Source organism: Taeniopygia guttata, chromosome 3 (genome assembly GCF_048771995.1).
Source record: "Taeniopygia guttata chromosome 3, bTaeGut7.mat, whole genome shotgun sequence".
Lineage (NCBI taxonomy): Eukaryota > Metazoa > Chordata > Aves > Passeriformes > Estrildidae > Taeniopygia > Taeniopygia guttata.
The window spans coordinates 72,896,640-72,917,683 of record NC_133027.1 but is presented as its reverse complement, the minus strand read 5'-3'; the positions used below and the strand labels follow the sequence as shown (position 1 = coordinate 72,917,683).

Here is a 21,044-nt window from a genome sequence, read left to right as displayed (position 1 = left end):
CACAGTTCCAGAAGACTAGTACCAGAGAAGGAGGATGAACATGCAAACTTGGCACAAAAATCAAAGATTACTTATCATTTAAAGTGACTCAAACCATAATGTTATCAATTAGCTCATCAAATCCTTTTGTCTTTTCAGGCAACTTAGCTTGAGGCAGAAATAGGACACTCTACATGTTTCTCAGACTGTTTTTACTGAAATGTTAAAAAAGGGGTTAGGAATTTGAAAAAATATCCAAGTTTTTCTAATATCTATTTTCTAATGGTTGCACATAAAATACACTCCTAGCATGGAAACACCTAGGCAAGTCCATTCAGCAAAGTACAGTTATGGGTAGAGCCCATGAGTTCACGTTGAACAGTAAAACAAGAGCATATCAGAGCCTTTAAAAACTTCAGACTATAGTATGAGTACCATAATTCAACCCAGCAGAATAAGCACATGAGGTATGACAGAACAAGACAGCATTACATGTAAGTAATGCTTACAGTAGCACAATTTCCAAGAGAGACATTTTTTCTCACAGATTAAACAAAACCAAATATCCTCTGTTGCTTTTAAGAGAAAATAAAGGAAAACTTACTTCCTCAGGATCATCCTGGTTTATGAGACTCATTAGTAGGTATGGTTTTGCACATGTTGCACTGGGGCTGCAATAGCTGGTGCTGCTTTTGCATCTCAAGCCTGTATGTCACTAGCAGTTACCTGGCACCACTAACATGAAGTGGCCCTAGGGAAAAAACCTCAAGTATTCTTACAAGATACACATAGTATCTTATACCATTAGACCACCAATATTAGGTCGACAGGTTAGTCAGACTAGTTAGTGGGCTCAAATCTGACCCACATACTTCTTAATGGATTATTTAACCAAAATCTTTCTATCCTTTCCAAAAGTATTTCTCTTCGAGGATTTCTCATTAGCTCTAATGTGTTCACATTACAAAAACTGTTATCAGTGTCATCCCCAGAAATCAGTGATTAGTCAGTGACAAGAGAAAAGGAGACAAGAAGAAATAGGAGACTTAGCTCCTCAGAGCCTTAGACAGCTACCCTTGTCTGCCAAACACACAAGGCCCTCTTGTCTGCTGAATATCATCATTTGCACCACAATGAGATTCAGTCTCCTCACTTAACTAGGCATGTGCTTAGGCATAGGCAAAAGCTTTAAAGGGATGACAACAGGATACAGAACATGTGCTTTTGAGCAAATGGCTTGTGTAGGAGACTAACTTCAAGCTCAGGTAAATTCAGTCCTTTGGACACTGTTCTCTAAAATCCTGCAGCTGTAGTTGCCATAAGTAGAAAAAGCAGCTAAGTAGGGAAAAATTACTTTTTAGGAACAGAACTAATTAAAAAAGCAAATAAACCTGCATGAGGCATTGAATTCACAGATAAAGTAAAACACATCCTTTACATCCAAGGATGGAGAAAGAGAAACCAGTGATTTCTGGGGAGGGTAAGAAAGAAAACTCCATATGAACTGTTTCAGCCAAAACTCACCGTAACTCAGGATAAACATTTTCAAGATACCACTTAAAGGGTTTGCAGCTAAGTCTCTTTCTGAGCTCCATTCGGCTTTGAATACTAGAGGAGAAAAAAAGGAGTTTTCAGAGTCAGGCTGTTGTCTTCATATATTTTATGGAATACACAGAAAACTCAAGAACAGTAAAACTGTGGAAATGTACATTAAAGAGACAACATCAGATTTAGCACTGCTTTCACCTCAGAAGGTGCTATGCTGTAAAGAGTAAACAAATAGGGCAAAGAAGCACTTGTGACTTACTTGCCATAAGGTACATTCCTGGCTGAAGGCACTGCTGCGTAATAGAAATTTTTATATTCATCCATCCAGACTTCTGCTGCCCTGCGTGTATTTCTAGGGATAATCATACGAAACACATGGGTTATATTTTCTCTAGGTGCAATTAAGCCATCCAATTTTTCCTCAGCTTGATTTTAACCCTTCCCAGTACTACACAGTCAGTTGCCTCAAGTCAGGCAGCAGACTCCCTATAAAAGACCCAAGTAACAGAAAACCATTAGAGTAACGTAACAGAAATCAATGCATTTATAATGAAAGTGCTATCTTTTCCACATTCATCACAATTTATATCTCATCGACATTCTGGTTTTCATCCAGAATTTAACATATCTTTCAGTTCTTTCTGCAAACTTCATGGAATTTATTAGGTAGATGTTCGGTTGATCTTTTTATAAGAGTAAGTTAACGGAAGATAAAGTCAGTAAGTGCTCACCTAGATAAAGCAAGCTAATTGGAAACAAAAATCTTAACAACTAGCAATATTTAAAAATGACTTTTACATTTTTGAAAACAAATATGCTAACACAGACAAGGTATTTTCACTCTTCATCCTATTCTTACCCGTAGAGCATTCAAAGTTCCAAAGAGACACAAGCTGTTACAATACTTAAGGCTATGAAACAAAGAAGTTTTCTGTAGCCGAGGTAAGAGGAAATGTTTTTAAATCTGAGAGAGATTGATTATTCTAATAAATATGAAAAAAAAACCCCTAATCCAAATGTTTTCCTTCTAATCAGACATCTCTAACTAAAATTCCTGTATTATGTAATTGGTGCCTTTAAATTTCCTTTTGGGCTGCAACAAGGTTGAATGGCTTTTTCCCTCCCCTGGCTTCCATGTAAATCTCATTTACTTCTATTGTTCATCATTTTATGTTTTGAAAAGTAAGTCTTATTTCACTTGCAACTGCCATGCTCTGAAGCTTATTTTATATTAGGCAGAAAGTTCACCCAGAGCAACTGGAGTGAACTCATTAAGCCAATAACCTCTCTAATATGATTTTCCAATTCAAAAGACAAAACGTAATCAGGATTAAGTGAGGAGGCTTGCAGGTTGCTGAGCAAAAAGGATACGGGGGATAAAAATTTCCCAAGACAGACCTGAATAATTTTTTTGTTTGAGGACTCATTTTTTTTCTTGCAAAGATTCCTTTAAGTTTTTGTAAGCAAAATCCTACTAGATTCAGATCAGAAGCTACATGAGTGTATCTTCACCTGCAGTCTCTCAGGCCTGTATGAGTATCAGTCACTCAGCCCCTTCTGCCTGCTCAGCAACCAGCTTGGCTGCCCACAGGCCAAACAGATTTTGGTGATGGGACAGGAACTACTTGGTTACCAGTGTTTAATGACTCCAAAGGCACTTTCAAGGCCAGAATGCTTGCCTGTATCTCACTGCCCATACTCATGGATGAAGAACAGCTCAGGCTTCGTGTCACACCAATATGGGCACTGCATAGATGCTGAGAACTGCCTGAACTAGCAAGGCCCCAAAGAACTCAGGGTGCTGGGGAACACAGCATGGGGTGCACTTAATGTCGAGCCAGTTAATGAAACAGAGCACTGAGAGATCAGAGGCAGTTTTGCTTGGAGCAGAATGGGGCCTGCAAGGCTCACTGGCTCGCTGGAGTGCTGTGTTAAGGCAGCACTGGTCACACAAATCCTGACAGACACAACATGTCCCTGCCCACAGCACACAGCCAGGATGCGGTGATGTGGTCTCCCCTCTCATAAAACAGGACTGCCAGTCTCTCATCCAAAATTACAACCTGTTTGGGCTGCCAAAAGGCAGTGCCTACTGACTAGCCAGCTAAAATAGAGAAGTCCAGAACAAGCTGCCTACAGCCAAGAGAGAGACTGTGGCATAAGCCAACACGTCTCAACTGTACCACTAGCACAGATTCCACAAACCAAGTTTCTTAGCACCATGGTCCCATACACATGTCCATTATAACACCTGTATTACAAGGATATCCTACTACCTAAGGTTTCTCATTCTCTCATTGCCAAAATTGATTTTAAGGCATCCCATTATATTGGTTTGACATCCAAGAAAGTATTTACAGTACAAGAAAAGCAGTAGCTTGGCAACACCCCAAAGATGGAAAAGCTGCAGGAGCAGGAAAACTGCACAGCATATTCATACATCTATTCACTTTTACTAACCATAGTTCTTGATATGACAATGTCATTTCAAAACCTCATTAAACTACACCAGTTGCATTCTAAGCTTACATAATGCAGTTTAAAAGGTAAAGCTTTCAATCCTCCTGATGCGTGCTATAAATGTTGGAACAGAGATGTGATGTAGTGAGGACATTTCATTGCTAGCTTTTGTTTTCACATAAGTACTATTATTCATTTTTCACTGCAGCATAAAATATGTATTTCAAAGAATGGGAAAAAAGAAGAAAAATACTGGAGTGCTTACTATACTGAAAAAAACCCAGGACAGTAACTTTACTTTATTTTAGCAGATAGTAAATTCATTAAAGTCACCTTGGTGGCATAACCAGCATGGAAGGGAAGAACTACACCCTAAGGAGATTCCTCAGTCTAAAGTGAATCACAAGTCCAAAAACATCAGCAGCTTAGAACATTCTTATGAATTTAAGTACATCTGCAATCTGTGTTGCTTCATGTTACAGTTTGGGCTCCACATCCCTTCAAGTGTAAATAAACAATTTTATTTCCAGCCCTTGGCCCACAGAACCTTTAGCCAAGACTTGTACTTCTCCAGCCCCCTGAGCACCAAGTTCAAATCTCTAAACCAAAATCTAAAATGATCCTTCAGCTACAACTGATACAGCCTTGATCAAAATGCCCTCAGTACATTCATGTAATACTTTCATCCATATTAAGTCAAAACCACTATGACCATGCTGTCCATAACACTTCATAGAAGAGAAACTGAGGAAACAGCTCAGTATCTCATGGCTACCAACAGAAAAATTAACATGCATATAAATCTAAGCCTCTAAAACGGCAATTTCTTAGGTCTATAGAAAATGTATTTTTAAACATAGCACAGGAAAGGCAAATATTATAGAGAATTAAGTTGTCAACAGACAGGCATAAATACTGAAATCAGTCTCTGTAATCATTTGTGTCTCACATGCTGATCATGTATTAATGAAAAGCAAGCAAAGCATATTTGTAACTTAGTGTATTCTGGCTATTAGTGAACAATGGAACTCTTTATACAAAATAAAGCTTTACAGTTTTGAAAATAAAGGCTTCTTTAAAATCAAATACACACAATATTGATGAAATGCCAAGCAAAGCATTTCCTTATTTTCCAGATTGTCAGATTCTGTGTCCACCAGAAGTTTCCCCTCTTTCAGCTCTCAGGTTCTTCTCTCAACCTACATAGTTGACTCAAAGTCATTAGTTTCTTGTTAACTAATATTTTACCATGATAGATAATATTTCAAATTTTTCTAAAGACAAGATCCCTAAAATGAAATTACTGCCATCTGCTGATCATCTGAGGAAATCCAAACCATTACTATTCAGCACTTACCTTGCAAACACAGTACCACTCCCCCCGGGAAACGTGTAAGGATGCTGTTTACGGAATACATGACCCACCCTGCTGCAAGGTATGATTTCTAGGCTCCCACCACATTGCCAAACTCTGAATGAGATCTCTGAAATAAAAACAGGAATGAAAGACCAACATCATAAAATACTGTTACCTTGTATTATATTTACAGAGAAGGCTTTTAGTGATTGTTGTTGAGAAGATCAAGCATGACAGGTTTTTTTTAATAAATTCTAGGATAAGCAAAGGCATACATCTAAAGCATTTAAGATTCTGCAAGCCTAACAGAAATAAACATACTATCTTGGAAGTAAAATGTGTCTCTTATCTGAAGTTACCAGTGTTGCCCAAATCCAAAAATCCTCCTGCAATTTGCCAGTGAGTTAGGTATATGTGCTTTATCTGAACAGCAAATAGTAGTAGGTACATTTAACAAATAAATTAATGACCTAGTTTATAACAAAAAAATTCAGCTGAAAATAGAATAACTGAAGATAAGTGAAATCAAGGCAAACTAAAATAACCAATAGATTTGAGCTGTTAACTTATTACATCAGATAAACAAACACTCCCAAACAGTGGAAGGAGTTATATCAAATCAATGTTGACTTGAGGATAGACCAAATAAAAACATAGCTTCTATAAATGGAAGGTTATGGACAGTACACCTCTAAGCCAAACTAATGATGTGAGCCAGCTAGTGATGAGACAAATGTCTAAAACTTTTCTCAACTTCGACTTGATGGCAGAAGTCACCTGGAGACATAACTTTTCCACAGTAATTCCAAGTCAGTGCAGTGAGAAGGGTGTTTCCAGCAGCACTGTTTGAATTTTGATGATTCCCCCTTTAGTGCAACAGCTGCTACCAAATAGCGTTAGTTTCAAGCCTCTTCATAACCATGTGTCTTCATAACCAGTGTCTTTACATAGGTTAAAAAAAAAAAAAGGCAGCTCTAAAATAAAGTCAATGTCTATCTTTTATGACAAACTAAGTGGCGTGCCTTCTTCCCTCAGAAGCTGTCCTCCACATACACAGAATACACAGAAGTAATAACAGAATTACTTCAAAAACTAAATATGAAAAAACCAGAACAAACATAAAACCCCACAACCACAAGTTAGAGAACATGTTGTCTTGATTGCATGTCCAGCAAAAACTTTAAAAAGTATAGAAGTAAATAAAGAGATGCTGAGATTTCAACTGCTGACAGCGCAAGTTAACTGCCTTTCTTCTTGATGGCCATATTCATGAATCCTAGACAGCTATAGATAGATCATACTCCAAAAACAAGAATGACAACATTGTCTTTGACAGTGGCTTATCCAGTTGAATTCACATAAGACAACAGGCTATTTCATTTTTGTACACCCTCCAGCACCTTAGATTGTGAAGAATCTCAAAAAAAGTGAACATTATGTAAAATAGCTCAGTGGGAAACAAAGCAAAGGACTAGAATATAGGGAGAAGCAAACTAATTATTATTTGCACCAGCATGGCTTCTAAAGTCTGCATGGAAAAAGCAAAAATATACAGCAACTAAAATTCAAAACAACCCTACAAACTCCTTTAAGACATCTCTTTTGTTATACTCAAACAGTAGGAAAAGAAATGTTACTACCAGAGCAAGATCAATGGACATAGTTTTTAAATGAAAAGGCACAAGCAGCATGTAAAAAATTCTTTATGAGATGAAGTTACATTTCTGCAACAGGTATGTTGTTTTTACTAAGAGTGTGTCATCAATATAGAAGACAAGGAACGTCGTATTTATCACCCGATTTTTGGAAAACTAGTAATAAAAGCCTAGGTTTTCAAATGAGACCCAAACCTTCTCACGGCCCACCCAGTTCTCTGGTGTACTTTGATTCTCCTAAGCCAATCAAAAAGCATCACAAACATACTGAGAACTGAAGTTTCTGAGTTGGAGAAGAGATTGAACTCACCTTGATCCACTTTTTGTACAGCACACATGCATTACCAGTTACATTTAGCAGCAGTCTGAGAATGTACCTATCTTCATGGTAATTTGGGCAATTTAGAGAAAATACTGCAGGCTCATCTTAAAATTTGTCAAATTGATACTGACATGTGAACAAAACCTCATAACAGCTGCTCTGTACATGCTTGAAGGAAAAATGCTAGCTTTTATAAATGAATATGATGTGCAGAATTATTCTGCTAGTCCATTTAGTAGGTTATTTACATGTAACACCAAGCCCCTGATACAGAGCTATACTTGAGAGTAAAGAAGCCTGACAAGTGTGCACATTGAATTTTAAACTGCACATCACAGATTTCCAGTTATCTGGTGCATGTGTCATTAATTGCCAATTAAATCATATTTTTACTCATCATCAATTAGTCTGACAGCTAGGAAGAAACCATTAGCTGCCTTCTGCCTGTTTTTCAGGCACTTCTAAGTCTCCATCTTCTTCCCAAGGAGGGGAAGGAACTGAATACAGCAGGAACAACACAAACATCTCTTGGCATCCTTGAGAGGAGCTGTTGTTTGTGCCCTTTCCTGGTATCAAGGCCTCAATTATCAAAGCATAAAGGTAGTTGCTAAGTGTTCAGAAAAAAACTCAGTAGCTCAAGAACATGCTTGTAACTAATCAAGTATTTAAGCACTCAAGTGACAAAAGTGGTTTTCAGAGTGAAAAGAGTATTGCTGCATTAAATTTATCCAATGACTTTCCAGGACATTTAAAAAATGAAAAATTACTATGTTTACATAAATACAATTTAGCAATATACAGCCAAAGAAGCAAGACAACAGACATGGAATGTAACTGCTCAAAACACCCATAGGGTTTCTTTGAGTACTGAATGGGATGGTCAGAGACAGGACTGTAGGAGCGCCATTTCCAACTTTTCGGTGCGTTACAGCAGCGTTAAACATTTGGTTACCATGTCTCCACATAGCAGACATTTCCTTGTAGGCCAAGCATATGTTTAATGCATATGCAGATTTCAGTAACTCAAAATACTCGTGGGTTTTTACAAGTTCAAGGTATTTCAGGATTTTGCAGCTAGCATGTGCAGTAGAGAAGCTTCTATACTTAGAAGCATAAAACACACTACTTGGAATGTCTGAGATGCATCTCTACCCCGAAAAACTAAACTAATGAAAAACTGGAATTCTTGAGGAGGTGTAAAATTTTGTTCTTTTCAAATATTTCTTGTTTTAAAACAAGCATACTGGCCTTAACTGGAGAAAGCCTTTGCATAATGCTGTAATGCAAGTAGCCAGAAAAACCTGCTAATGACACATTTAACCATCAGGTCAAAGGAGAATGGCTAGAGCACAAGTTCTCTCAGCCCCTCCTCCCTATTGCCTAAATCTCACTCATGTCAACATCTGAAAATAAGGAGTTACAGAAAAATGCCTTCTCAATCATTAATATCTCATAGGGCTAAAGAAGGTGTATAAAACTACAAAATTTTCTAAGTTTAGATGCCAGGCAGAATACTACTGGCAAAGTTCAGAAACAGATAATTCTTCAGTCAGCTAAGTTAATTGATTTATTAAGGTGTATGTAATAACATTGAATTCATTCTCCTGCATTCCACTTTTCATGATTAAATTAAGCAAGATCTTAAAAACATGCCTTCAACTGTCAGCATTTAAATATTACTATATTTAATTGTCTATCTGCAGCCTGCAATTTTTTCACCAGCCAACTTCCATTACAAAAAAAGTCACTGCTCAATGAGCCAATACTTTTATTCCCTCATAGTTAGCATATAATTTTTTGTCTGTTATAATTCTTTCATTGAAATAAATGTTTTGGATTTTGCCAATGAAGTGTATGAAATTTAAATGCTAGTTTTAACCCTCTTCGCACAAAATCAGGAAAACCATGACTCCTTGACAGTCAAAGGAAATGATGAGAACTGCTTTCTTTCAAGGTTGATCATAAGGTAAATAATACACATACCTAGGTTTTCACCACCCCAAACATCCATCATCATGTCATATTTCCCTAGTTCTTCAAAATAGGATTTGTCCATCACAAATAATCCACCAGCTATCATGGGTGTCCTAAAGAAACAAGAAAAATTAAATTAGTTACATGACCATGAGGGTAACTATTATTTGTACATCAAGATTAATACCTTCTTGAAAAAATTGGCGATGTTTTTGAATGCAACTTATTTTGCATCTATCACTTCAGATGTTGTCTGCACACATTCCTATGGCCATGACCACCTTCTGAGGCAGCTTCCAAATTTCTATTTGGCTCACAAGTCACATAAAGGGTAGCAATTGGTGCCAGCAATAAAACATTAAAACTGATGCTGTATTTTTAGCCCTCAAAACTTACCAACTTTAAACAGAGTGACATCTACTTTTTCTTAAGTATAAACAATTAACTAGTGTGTTTTAAATTATTTTTTTAAATACCATTTATTTCTGAGAATCTCATAATGCTCCATAGATATGAATGAAATTTCAATTTTGATGTAAGATATAGTGAAGATATTCTTTCAGACTCAAGATGATTTCTAACTTTGTCTAGTTGCAAACTACAATCAATTTGAGAAATGGTGGTACAGACATACTTTATGGGAGCAACTGGATTTCCTTGTCGCGCTCTTCTTTGCTCTGGTGTCATGTAATCCCACTTGAATACAAGATTCCAGTCAAAGCCTTCAAGAAGAAAAGTAGGATGTTAAAATTACTGTGGTCATCATTGAAATTGTAGAAACAATATTCACTATAAACACCAGGATTTAAACTTGTGCAAAATTCTGGGTAGAAAGCAAACAAGGAGGAGTCCAGATGAAAGGTAAAGAAAAAAGAGTAAATATCAACCACCAAATAACTTCAGCTCTCTTGTCTTCATCTATTTCACGAAGTCGGAAACCCAAGTGGCTTCCTTACATCAAATAGAAAAGATCATATGCTGATCTTCCAGCCATTACAAATGCTCCCAACAATCTTTACTGAATAACTACATTTCCACTCTTTAGCAGTGATCTCATATTTACATTTACACAGGCTTTATGCAGTATTCTTGGAGGTACTCTAAGAGCAAGAGCTCTCCATCATGAAGGTCACAACAAGTTATGTAGGTTCCACTATTCTTGTCAACATTCATTTAATTTCATACCTTAAAAACATTGTTTTTAAATGCATCATTGTTTAAACCTGAGGCAAGTGCTAGAGCACCAAAATCTTAATTTCCTTATGCATATACATGTGAGTGTGAATACACATTAACAACTGGTCTGGGCCTGTTGTGAGTTAAGCACAGAAGCACAAAGATCACGAGAACAGACAAGATCAATAGGTCACCTATAGCTGCTTTCTACATTAGAGCCATTAAATTACCTCTTTTAGGCAATGATACAGAGCTGGTATAGGACAAACTTCCTATAGGAAACACTTTCATAACAGTTTTTGTGCTGGGTTATGCTCATAATCATGAACATCATCTATTAAAAAGCCATTTCCCAGTACACCTAGCAAATCAGCCTAGTACACACTGCCTGCTGCCAAACACATTTAGAGCCTATGAGGTCATGTAATGAATGATTTCCAGATTTCTGGTGCACAGATGTCAAAAGTTTTCATTCTCCAGTATAAAGAAAAACCGATTACTTTGTGGAAAAGTGGAGAAAAAAGCTAATGTAAACAGACAACATTTACAGCCCTACCAACTGCCTGTCTGCATCCATAAAGGTGCATAGCAATGACTGATGTAGGAAGTTAAAAACTCTGCAGTTTTCACTTTAACTCACGAGCTATAAATCACACACAATACAGAAATTACCCTGAACAGTCTTTACAGCATGTATGGCATCTCCTTCTGTCCATGTTAGAGCATTTCATGAAGCACTGCACTGTAAAAATGAAAGATTGTCAAGCTACTCTAAAACTCCAAGTAGCAAAACTGAAAAATGGCTACAACCCACAGTACTCCAGCATGAAGAGTAAAATGAATTCCAATAATTCCAAGCAGTTAAAAAGCTGCATTTCATCCTAGACAGCCAGCAAAATTCCTTGCATCTGGGAGAAGTTGAAAAACGCACTGTTCTCCAGCAGCAGCAGCAGCAGCGAGAGAGACAGTTACTGTGTACTCCAGTGAACACAAGGGGTCTCTTTTGGAAAACAGCACTCTCACAAACTGAACAAGTGTATAAAGTCTCTACCTATTCAAAACTGGTTTTCTGTCTCCATTTTCACACACTCTGGGAAAAATCTGCACTCAATGAGATAGTATCAGTAATTTTGTAAAAGGAGTATTTTTAAACACAGAGCATATCCAGTATGAAACTCTATCCAGTATAAACTGCATCACAGGCATGCTCTAAATTATTAGCTCTCAGTTAACTACAGCTTGTTCCAGTAATTGTGGCGTTTCTCAGGGTGGCATAAACACTTTTGGAAACCCTCCCTTAAAACAAAACAAAAACCAATCAAATAAAGAACCTGTAACATTAAATGCATGGATTTAGTTTTGGCCAGACTTGAGAATTACTTTAGACTTGTTCACTTAGGAAAAAAGGGTGTACCATTAGCTAGGCTGCTTGTCTTGGGTGATTAAGTCCTTTCAAGACAGACCAGGAACAAATGCTGTCCCAGCTGTTTCAACTCTCCATGCTTCAGCCACACAGACACTGTACCTAAGGTTGAAAGCATAGTTCGGTTTCCATGTTTAGACTTGGCCCCAGTGAAAGTGTCCCGTGGTGCCAAATGCTTTAGTGCCTCTAACATAGCAATCTGTCTTTTGGGAACTGACAAGAAATACATTATTTATATTTTAACTGACCCTCAAATAGCTTGGCACATTGATATGTGTAAATTTCTATTAAAGTTAAAAAAAGACAGTTTCTCACTCCTCAATCAGAAGCATGTAGGATTCGTGCACCTTAAAAAAATGAAAAACCCCAATCTCTCATTGTGTATAAAAGGAAAAAATGAGTAATAGATAAATGAATGAATGAATTGGGAAACAGATTCGAAAAAGCATGAAAGGCAGTAGTAAGTGAAACAATCTCTCAATCCTCTCCCACTTCACTTGGGAAGAATTTAGCATGAACCCAGCAGCACCCAATCTAAGGCTTCAAAGAAAGAATTCCTCCTCCTCCTGCAGACAACAATAAAAACCATATAATGGTATCAGGATTTCTGCAGTTAATATTTAATGAATAGATTGGGTAAAGGCCTTAAGGTTTAATAATGCTGGCACATGCAATAGCACAGAACTATACATTAGCACACTGTGACTATATGCACCATAGGTGTCATTTCAAAACATTAATTAAAAGGATATAGAAACTCTCACCTCCAGCTCGCTGATGAACTTGCAGCATATGCAACATTATAAAAATATTGTTTTTATTTTAGTTCACTGCAACAACCTAGGTGACCAGTCAGGGACTAGAATCTAAAAGAATAGATTGGAAACTACTTTTTCCTTCCTCACTCCGGGAAATCCATTCAGAAAAAGATAGGACACTGTGAGAACAGCACTCTAATTTCTATATTGTGGCTCATTTTACACCTTTTATGCAGACAGTTTGGTTTCCAGGGTTGTGGGAACAATTATTTGCAAATAATACTTTAAAAGAGGGGGGTAAGTGGGTAGAGAATAGCTATTTTAAATATTAGATTCTTGTTAGCACTAAAAGAAGTTGTAAAAATTTGTAATAAGTAAAGAGTTTAGCATGTAGTTGCCCCATGAGAATAATTGAGAATAAGAATAATTTTTAAATTTATTCTTATTTAGGGCTTCAGAAGTCTTTTTTTTGCTATTTGCTGTCAATACTTTACACTTCCCAGACATATTGAAATTGTAGTACTTCTCAGTTTAACAGGGGATATTTTTAATGGCAAAGGTATAAGCACTACAAATTTTCACAGCCACATGTGAGTGTTTTCACAATTACAGAATCATGGCTAGCAAACACTAATTTTTTTTAAACACATTCCAAAGTCTTCTGCTTATTCTGAAGAGTTTATTTTTTTAGGCAAACCAGCATCTTGAAAAAAACCTCATAGACACTGCATTGTTGATGGGCTTCTAAACTAGTGAGCAATTAAAGCCTGTGTTATCTAAAAAGAGAACCATAAGCTCTGGCTATTAGCTTTTTCTGACATATTTACACAACCCTAAAACCTTGGAGCAAGTCTTGCATATTGGTAAAAGGCAGCATAAACTTACAAGAATTAGTATAATAAAAATTAACTTTTAGAGCAGAGAACAATTAGGCCAATTAAAATCCAAGCCAAGAAGCAAGTGACCTATGGAACTTGAAACTAGATCTAGGAAAGGGAAGAACAGTATGTTAATTGCCCATTCCACAACTGCAGTGATTATGAGCTTTGATTCTTGATGGGTTTTTTAAAGTCTGAATTCCAGTACAGGTACATACCGCCTTTTAAATCAGCTGACGCCCCCACGTACTGGAAGTTGTCCATATTAATTACATCAATAATAGGAGATACAACTCTGGTCTTGTCCTAAAATAAACATTAGAAAGTAATATTGAAATAATGAAATCAATATATAAAGATTCAGGCAGGATGTGATGTTGAACAGTTCAACAGGATTTCATTAGCATGTCTCCCCAGCTCTCCCCCTACTTCCAAAGAGCCCATGCTGTGAACAGCACTGCTCTGCACTGCTTCAGAGAGCAGAAACCATAGGATATGACTGGAAATCCTCTTTCTATTCTAGACTACTTTCATTCAGTAATCCCCCTCATCTGACTTGCTCTTGAAGAAGGCAGCAAACTTGTGGTTCTAAAGGCAGTCAAGCAAACAGCCCTTCCATGCTTGCTTTTAAACCCAATGCAAAGAAAAGCATCCAGACAATTCATATTTTTCACAGCAAGTCTCCAGCCTGCAGTGGACTACAGCCTTATTACTGCAACCTTTAAGGGACACTTAGGCTCTTCTGCAATCAGAAAGGTCTTAGGTTAATGCCAATCCATTTCACACCAGAAGAATCACACTTCAATTACAGATACTCAGATAGGAAAGAGAATCTAAAAAACACCTCAAACTCATGGATCTCCAGCAGTCAAGATCCCAGCGGTACAGATAAATACAGTCCTCTATCCAACCATAGTCTTGTATACTATTCTGAACAATGTTAATTATTTTAGCTGATGTTTTTGCCAAAATAGTTTAAGAACAAAAATCTTTCCAACAATTCCACATGCATTATCCAGCAGAATCACAAGACCTGAGTGTTCTAAAATAAGATTCATCTACTGTTAGAAATGAAGTATGATGGTTAAGCCAGTCTGTCTCCATGACTGATTGCTTGAATTCAAAATAAAAGTTTGGAGCTGCACTATTTAATATCATTCAGAGAACAGATAACTTCAGAACAACATATTGTCAAATCTGTGAATATTAAAAAAATGTTTTGAACAAATAGGAGATATTTTGGTAACTCCTATTATAGAGAAACTGTTCTCATGGTTAAAAGAAATACAGCCTAAACATCTGAATTTTAGGAATTTATTTTATAAGTATGTCTTGAAACAACACCACATATATTCTAAACAGTGGTTCAAGCTATGTATCCCCCTTACTAACCAGTATTATACAGAACAGATTGGAACCAAATTAGTATGAAAATAGCTTGAGGTCATAAGAAGAGACTTAAAAGCAGCTTAGACAAATGCTTGGCTTGGTCCAATAAGAACCTTTAACACCCATTTTCTTTTTATTGAATCTTAACTATTCAATCTCTGCTGATTTTAAATATGCCCTAATTACATAAATGGCATCTACTAGGTCATCCTGCCTGAGTGAGCAAAAGGTCATGAATTTCTCTATCATCCAAAATTAGAATTCAAGCAAGCCCCAGAGAATTCAAGCTGAAGACTAAGTGAAAAGCTGAAGACACACTGCTTTTTCCATTTCCTTTACTATCACTGCAGCTATGCCATGCAGGCCAAAAATCTGCTTTTATGAGAAATGTAATATAACATCTAATCTGGTGTCCTACTAAGAATTCATTTGTTTGGTCTAAAGCAAACTAGAAATATAAACAAAAAAAAAGCAAACCTGCCATATTCTCCCTTCGATCATATCTTTAGCTCCTGTTTCTGCTAGTGATAGCCTCAAGCCCATGTTTGCAACAGCAAGCAAGGCACAGTTTTGCTAACTGTGTTGTACTTGGGAGGCAATTACAATTTACTGCACCTTCACTGCAAAGTCCTGTATGTGTGTACACCTTCCTACATCACTGAAATGCTTTAGATGTACCCATGCCCTTATTTTAGGCATTCTATATATAGTTATAGAATTAGGAAACTCACTTAAACAAAGACTGAAGACCAAAGGTAGACCTGTCCAGTTATTCACAGTATACTATGAGCATAAAATACAAAAATGAAAACATCCTTCCTTTCTCATTTATTCTTTAGCTGAAATGGAGACAGCTTATACATCCATGCCCCTCTCTAAAAGTATTTTTGAAGAAGATCTGTTTTTTTTTTCAAATGGCTCTACTTGGCCAGGTTGAACCTAGTGGTAAAAGCTGCCCAAGTTATCAGGCACATTAGGCAGAGTTTCATGTAGGCTTCAGCTTATCTCCACCAAGCTGCATAAGCAGGTAGCATGTTGTCGCTATACATCTGGCCTTTCACTGCCGGTCTGATTATTTCTATCAATATCAGTGCAACACCACACTAACACTACTTACTATAACAAACATACTTAAACAATTTCCAGTTGTTTCTCTCACAGCCAAATACCCAGGCAAAGAGCAATCAGTCCGATATATAACCCTCACACTGTTGGCTTGGAAATGTGCTGCCCTCCTGCGACTTGAAATTACAGGATTTGCTCAACAGCAAAGCAGAAAAAGGCTTTGTACATTCTTGAGGTGATGCTTTGCAGAGCATTAGAAACTTGTTAATGCACAGACTGCTGAAAGAGAGCTTGTGGGACTCCAAATTACAGAGTTCACTCATTTAAAAGACTAAGAAACAGCAGGTCCCTTTAATCACACCATGGATAGATAAGTACCTTGCTCTAGGATAATTTAATATAGAAAATCTTTTGCCTTCTAATGGAAGGCACCACTGGAAAGCCATGTATTTCTTGGTGAAGATAATGAAAAGAAATAGCCTGCAAACACTGCAAGTCTATAGCACCTGAAAATTTGTAGCAAACCACATCATCTTGACAATTTATAAGAAAGTTATGAATACTCTAGAGTTAGACTTTATATATTGTTCTCATAAACAATTAAAAATTATCCTCGAGATTCTGTGTTCATTGCTTCCCCCTTCTAAAGTCTCAAGATACTTCAAAGATTCAACTTCACAACACTCTTAAGAGAAAATATAAATATTGTCCTTTTAGCATTGTATCAGTTAAAAGTGGACTCACTCAAAGTAAAAAAAAAAAAATCTGAGAGACATGGAAAAGCAAACCACATCTCACTTCTTAATCTTAGTTATTTCTTCCTTTTAAGATCATCCTTCCTAAAAAAATACCTTCCTAAATGTGATAGAGAATTCACTGCTACACTATGAAAACAGATAAGTTCAGTTCTGCACCAGAATCTTTCAATTTATTTTCCTCATACAATTGCTGAATTCTAAGAACAGAATGTCAAAGTGTTAAGAAATTTGAAAAGGAAAAAGCCAAGCAGATCAATGCCCATAAAATTGCTTGTAGTCATAGATGGTTTCAGGACTGCGTGTACTTATTACTATGCTGACATTTTTGAAGAATCAAAGGGTTAACGTCCACTCTCTCCTCATTTAATCACATACACACACAAAAAAAAAGTCTAGAGGGCATGAAAGGTAGCCTTAAGAATCAAGCAGAAAACCACTCTCCAGGAAGGAGCAAAAGATAACCAGCTCTAGTATCTATAGGAGTGTATATACACTCTTGTATCTAGCTCTAGGTTACACGAGTATCTATACACATTCTGAACTCTAAAGCAGTCACCTTGTGCATAGGTTGCTTCCGCATTGAGATTTTGCTCAAATTGCTGTAGGAAAGCCCCTAGAAGAATCATACCCCCTCCAGAAATGCTAAGCAAACGTGGCTCCTGAAAAAAGGAAGATATCCTAACCAGGAAACCATCTTATAGAAGAAAACCACGGGATGGATCATGCTCCAATTCAGGAGGAAACCTGGGTATCTCAGGTGTCAGAGGCAGAGCTTTCTAAAGTGGTTATAGCACATCAGATAGAGTACTGCAGAACTGACTTGATTCAGACCGTTTCTTGGAAGCTATAAATTCTTATATTGTAACACACGAAACTAATCTCCTAAAAATCCAACAGACATAAATGCCAAGTGGGCAATTCTGGAACAGAAAGAAAAAAAAAAAGAACAAAACACACTTTCCACCAGATATATAATAGATGCTGCTGCCTATCAGAAAACACAGTATTCATGAACAGGAGCCCTGACCTGAAAAAAGTTACCAGTGAGGCCAGAGCAGAAAAGAGTTTACGTCTATTCAGCTTCTTGTCACTGAGACTATCAAAAAATGCTGCCAATTAACATCAACTAACATATACTGTCTGCCCTGTGAGCTGAATTAATCCATTTAAAATAACAAAACGCTATCAATATAAAAACACTAACCTGGCCTTAATTATTTGGACAACTAGAAAATTTAAAAGCTGCTTTTTCAATACCCATAGCTGTTGGCTGGGAATCTTTGCAGATGAGAGTTAAATGGAATTCTATATTCATTATTTATTTAACAGTACATCAATCTTTTAAGAATAGAAACATATATTCATACAGCTGAAAACTATTCAGTGGCACACAATTAGTGTGTACTATGGTGACAATTGGAAGCAGCAAGTTTTGAAGGATCTAATAATTCACATGCCACTAAAATGTAGCTGCTGCAAAAAGCAAAATATGCACCTGCTTCTCCAACCTAATACACCCCATGCAATGCTGGATCTTCACAAACGTGCCAGCAATTTAATAAGAGGTTTTACGTTCTGTTACAATGAAAAGGGTAACACTTTTTCAAATTCCATATCAGTTTCAGAAAGATAAATGAGTATGCCCTGCAAAGAGTCATACAGAAGAGAAATGGGAAAATTACCAAGTAACTGTCTTACCAAATGTAGGGTTTTACTGACCAAAATGACCACTTCATTTCTTATTTCTTGAATAAATAGATGCTTTAAATTGTTTACACAAAAGGCCTGAAAACAGTTCCCATGTCCTAGAATTCATTAGTGCTTTAGCTGCAAGCATTCTCCACTTCTTTTAGAGATATATTTTATGCTTTCAAGTTTATTTTCCTAGTTAATAATTACAGAGAAATTTCCCCAACCCTTCTGAAGCTGCAACACTTTAAATGGGTAAATAAAATAGAAGGAAGTGCTATGGTACCCATGCTCAAGGGCTTTGTAGGCTCTAGGTACTTTAACAGTGTCTAGGTTTGAGCTGATTAGTTATTTCTACTCCAAAACAGGATTTCAACTGCTGATGTGTCCTGAGCAACTTGCAGTATTTCTGGAACACCCAGTAAATATAACAGGCTATGGTCAATTTTATGAGGTTCAACAAGGCAAAGTGCCAGGTTCTGCACTCAGGTCACAATTTCATGCAATACCACAGGACTGGGGATGCTGATTGACATCAGCTGAAGACGACCCAGCATGTGCCCAGGAGGCCAAGAAGGTCAATGGCATCCTGGCCTAGATCAGCAACAGTGTGGCCAGCAGGACCAGGGAAGCGATCATCCCTTTATATTTGGCACTGCTGGCTACACCCCGAATCCTGCATTCCATTCTGGGCTCCTCACTCCAAGATATAGAGGTGCTGGAGTGTGTCCAGAGAAGAGTAATGGGGAGCTATGAAGGGGTTGGAACACAAGCCTTCTGAGGAGGAGCTGAGAGTGTTTAGCCTGGAGAAAGGAGGCTCAGGGGAGAGTTCATGAGTCTGTACAATTAACTCACAGAAGGTTGCAGCAAGGTGGGGGATCAGTTTCTTCTTAGCACAGGGAAGAGGAAGTAGCCTCAAGTTACATCAGAGATTTGCATTGGGTATTAGGAAAAATTTCTTCACTGAAAGAGTGGTCACGCATGGGAACAGACTACCCAGGGAAGTGGAGTGGTCACAGTCCCTGGAGGTATTTATTTAAGATGTGTAGATGTGGCACTTCGGGGACATGATTCAATAATGGGCTTGGGTAACAGCTGGACTCAATGATCTTAAATGTCATTTCCAATCTATATGATTTTATGATTCTAAAAGCATCACAGAGCCAAATGGAATAAAGAAAATCAGTCATCAATAGATAGCTTCTTCATTGGCATACTGAGTGTACGGGGTTTACTTCCTCCTCTCTCCCCCTTTTTGGGGAATGCAAAGGAAAGCATATGGCAGATAAGTGAAGAACTGGGCATTAACCAAACAGAGTACCTTAGCAAAACCATTTTGATCAGAAGCATTTTGGAACCAAACCTTTCCTGGAAGCCTAGCATTCCAGAAAGGGAATGCAATTAAGAAAGAATAAAAACCCTGTTGTCTTGAGTGTTTCTCCGTGCTTTTCTGGAATCACACTTCATTTAATTTCCACTTCAACTAAGTTCTTCCAGAGCAAGTTAACAAGTATAATCAACCCCTGGAGAAAACAGTATAGTTTCATTCTCAATTCTCTCAATTGCTTTTCCAGGACAGAGACTAAGCATCATTTTCATAGATGCTGAGAGCCTCTAGTTCCTGCTAGTTTCCATTAGAATTTTGGTTTCACAAGTCATCTGCTCTCCTATTATCACACTGAATCTTAATGAGGCATAAAGATTCAGGTAAACTGAATCACATCAAGATGATACTGGTAGAGGAGAATCATACTTTGCTCTAAAGATTTTCAGCTTACTGAGGCATCCCCAAAGAACTAAGAAAGCACATATTTTAATTACTTGCAAAGATAATAAATATTCACATTTGATGTTCCTGTGTTCACAGATTAAATGAACAAAAATATGTTTTAATCACAGAACACTCCAATCATCTCCATCATCTTAAATCAGGGAAAAAGCTTCCTTAGGAAAATGAATAAAATTAATCTAGTATAAACCAGATGGCTTTAAAATTTAAAAGCTGCTTCTTCAGGAAATTACTTTACAACTCTTTACTAACCTCAGCTACTCTTTCCAAAAGCGGTTCCAGCCAGTGTTCATTGCACTCACAGTGACTATCCAGGAAGGTCAACACTTTGGCTTGTGCTGCATCTGCCCCTCTGACACGGGAGCGCATCAGGCCTGAGAAGTAAAGATAAACAGTTTTGAGTACTTCCTGGAGAAAACAATCAACAGTAGTGAGAAACTACTGCATTCTAAGTTAGTAATTAGTTAAATTACTCAGACAGAGCAAATACACAAGCTCCATTACCAAAATCAGACACTCGTTAAGAATTCAGTGAAATGACTTCACACCAAACAGCCTACAAGCATCCAACCTACTGCACTCTACAGGTTTCCATCTGATTTAAGCAGAAGCAAAGTGCCTTTTTCAAAACAAGTGATGCACAAATACAGATGAGTCTGCATTACTCTAAGTGGTTTACACCAATAAATCTTATTTAAAATTGGACCTGAAAACAAGTATGTCTTCTGAAGTTTTACTATACAACTAAGGAAAGCACCATCATTAACTTACCCTCCCCACCTTTTTGCCACCCCCCATCTTAGTACCTACCAGAGTCTGTATAC

At 37.3% G+C, this 21,044-nt stretch overlaps 1 protein-coding gene across 1 annotated transcript in view; it reads right to left on the bottom strand.

The window, feature by feature from the left end:
* GALNT2 (polypeptide N-acetylgalactosaminyltransferase 2) overlaps positions 1-21,044 on the bottom strand; it is a 90,312-nt gene that overhangs the window by 8,223 nt on the left and 61,045 nt on the right. The window contains exons 7-13 of the mRNA XM_030268306.4: positions 20,473-20,594; positions 13,749-13,836; positions 9,930-10,017; positions 9,305-9,408; positions 5,345-5,471; positions 1,787-1,879; positions 1,504-1,587 (exon numbers count right to left, since the gene is read on the bottom strand). Of these exons, the coding sequence (XP_030124166.1) occupies positions 1,504-1,587; positions 1,787-1,879; positions 5,345-5,471; positions 9,305-9,408; positions 9,930-10,017; positions 13,749-13,836; positions 20,473-20,594 (706 nt within the window). The remainder of the gene's footprint in view (positions 1-1,503; positions 1,588-1,786; positions 1,880-5,344; positions 5,472-9,304; positions 9,409-9,929; positions 10,018-13,748; positions 13,837-20,472; positions 20,595-21,044) is intronic.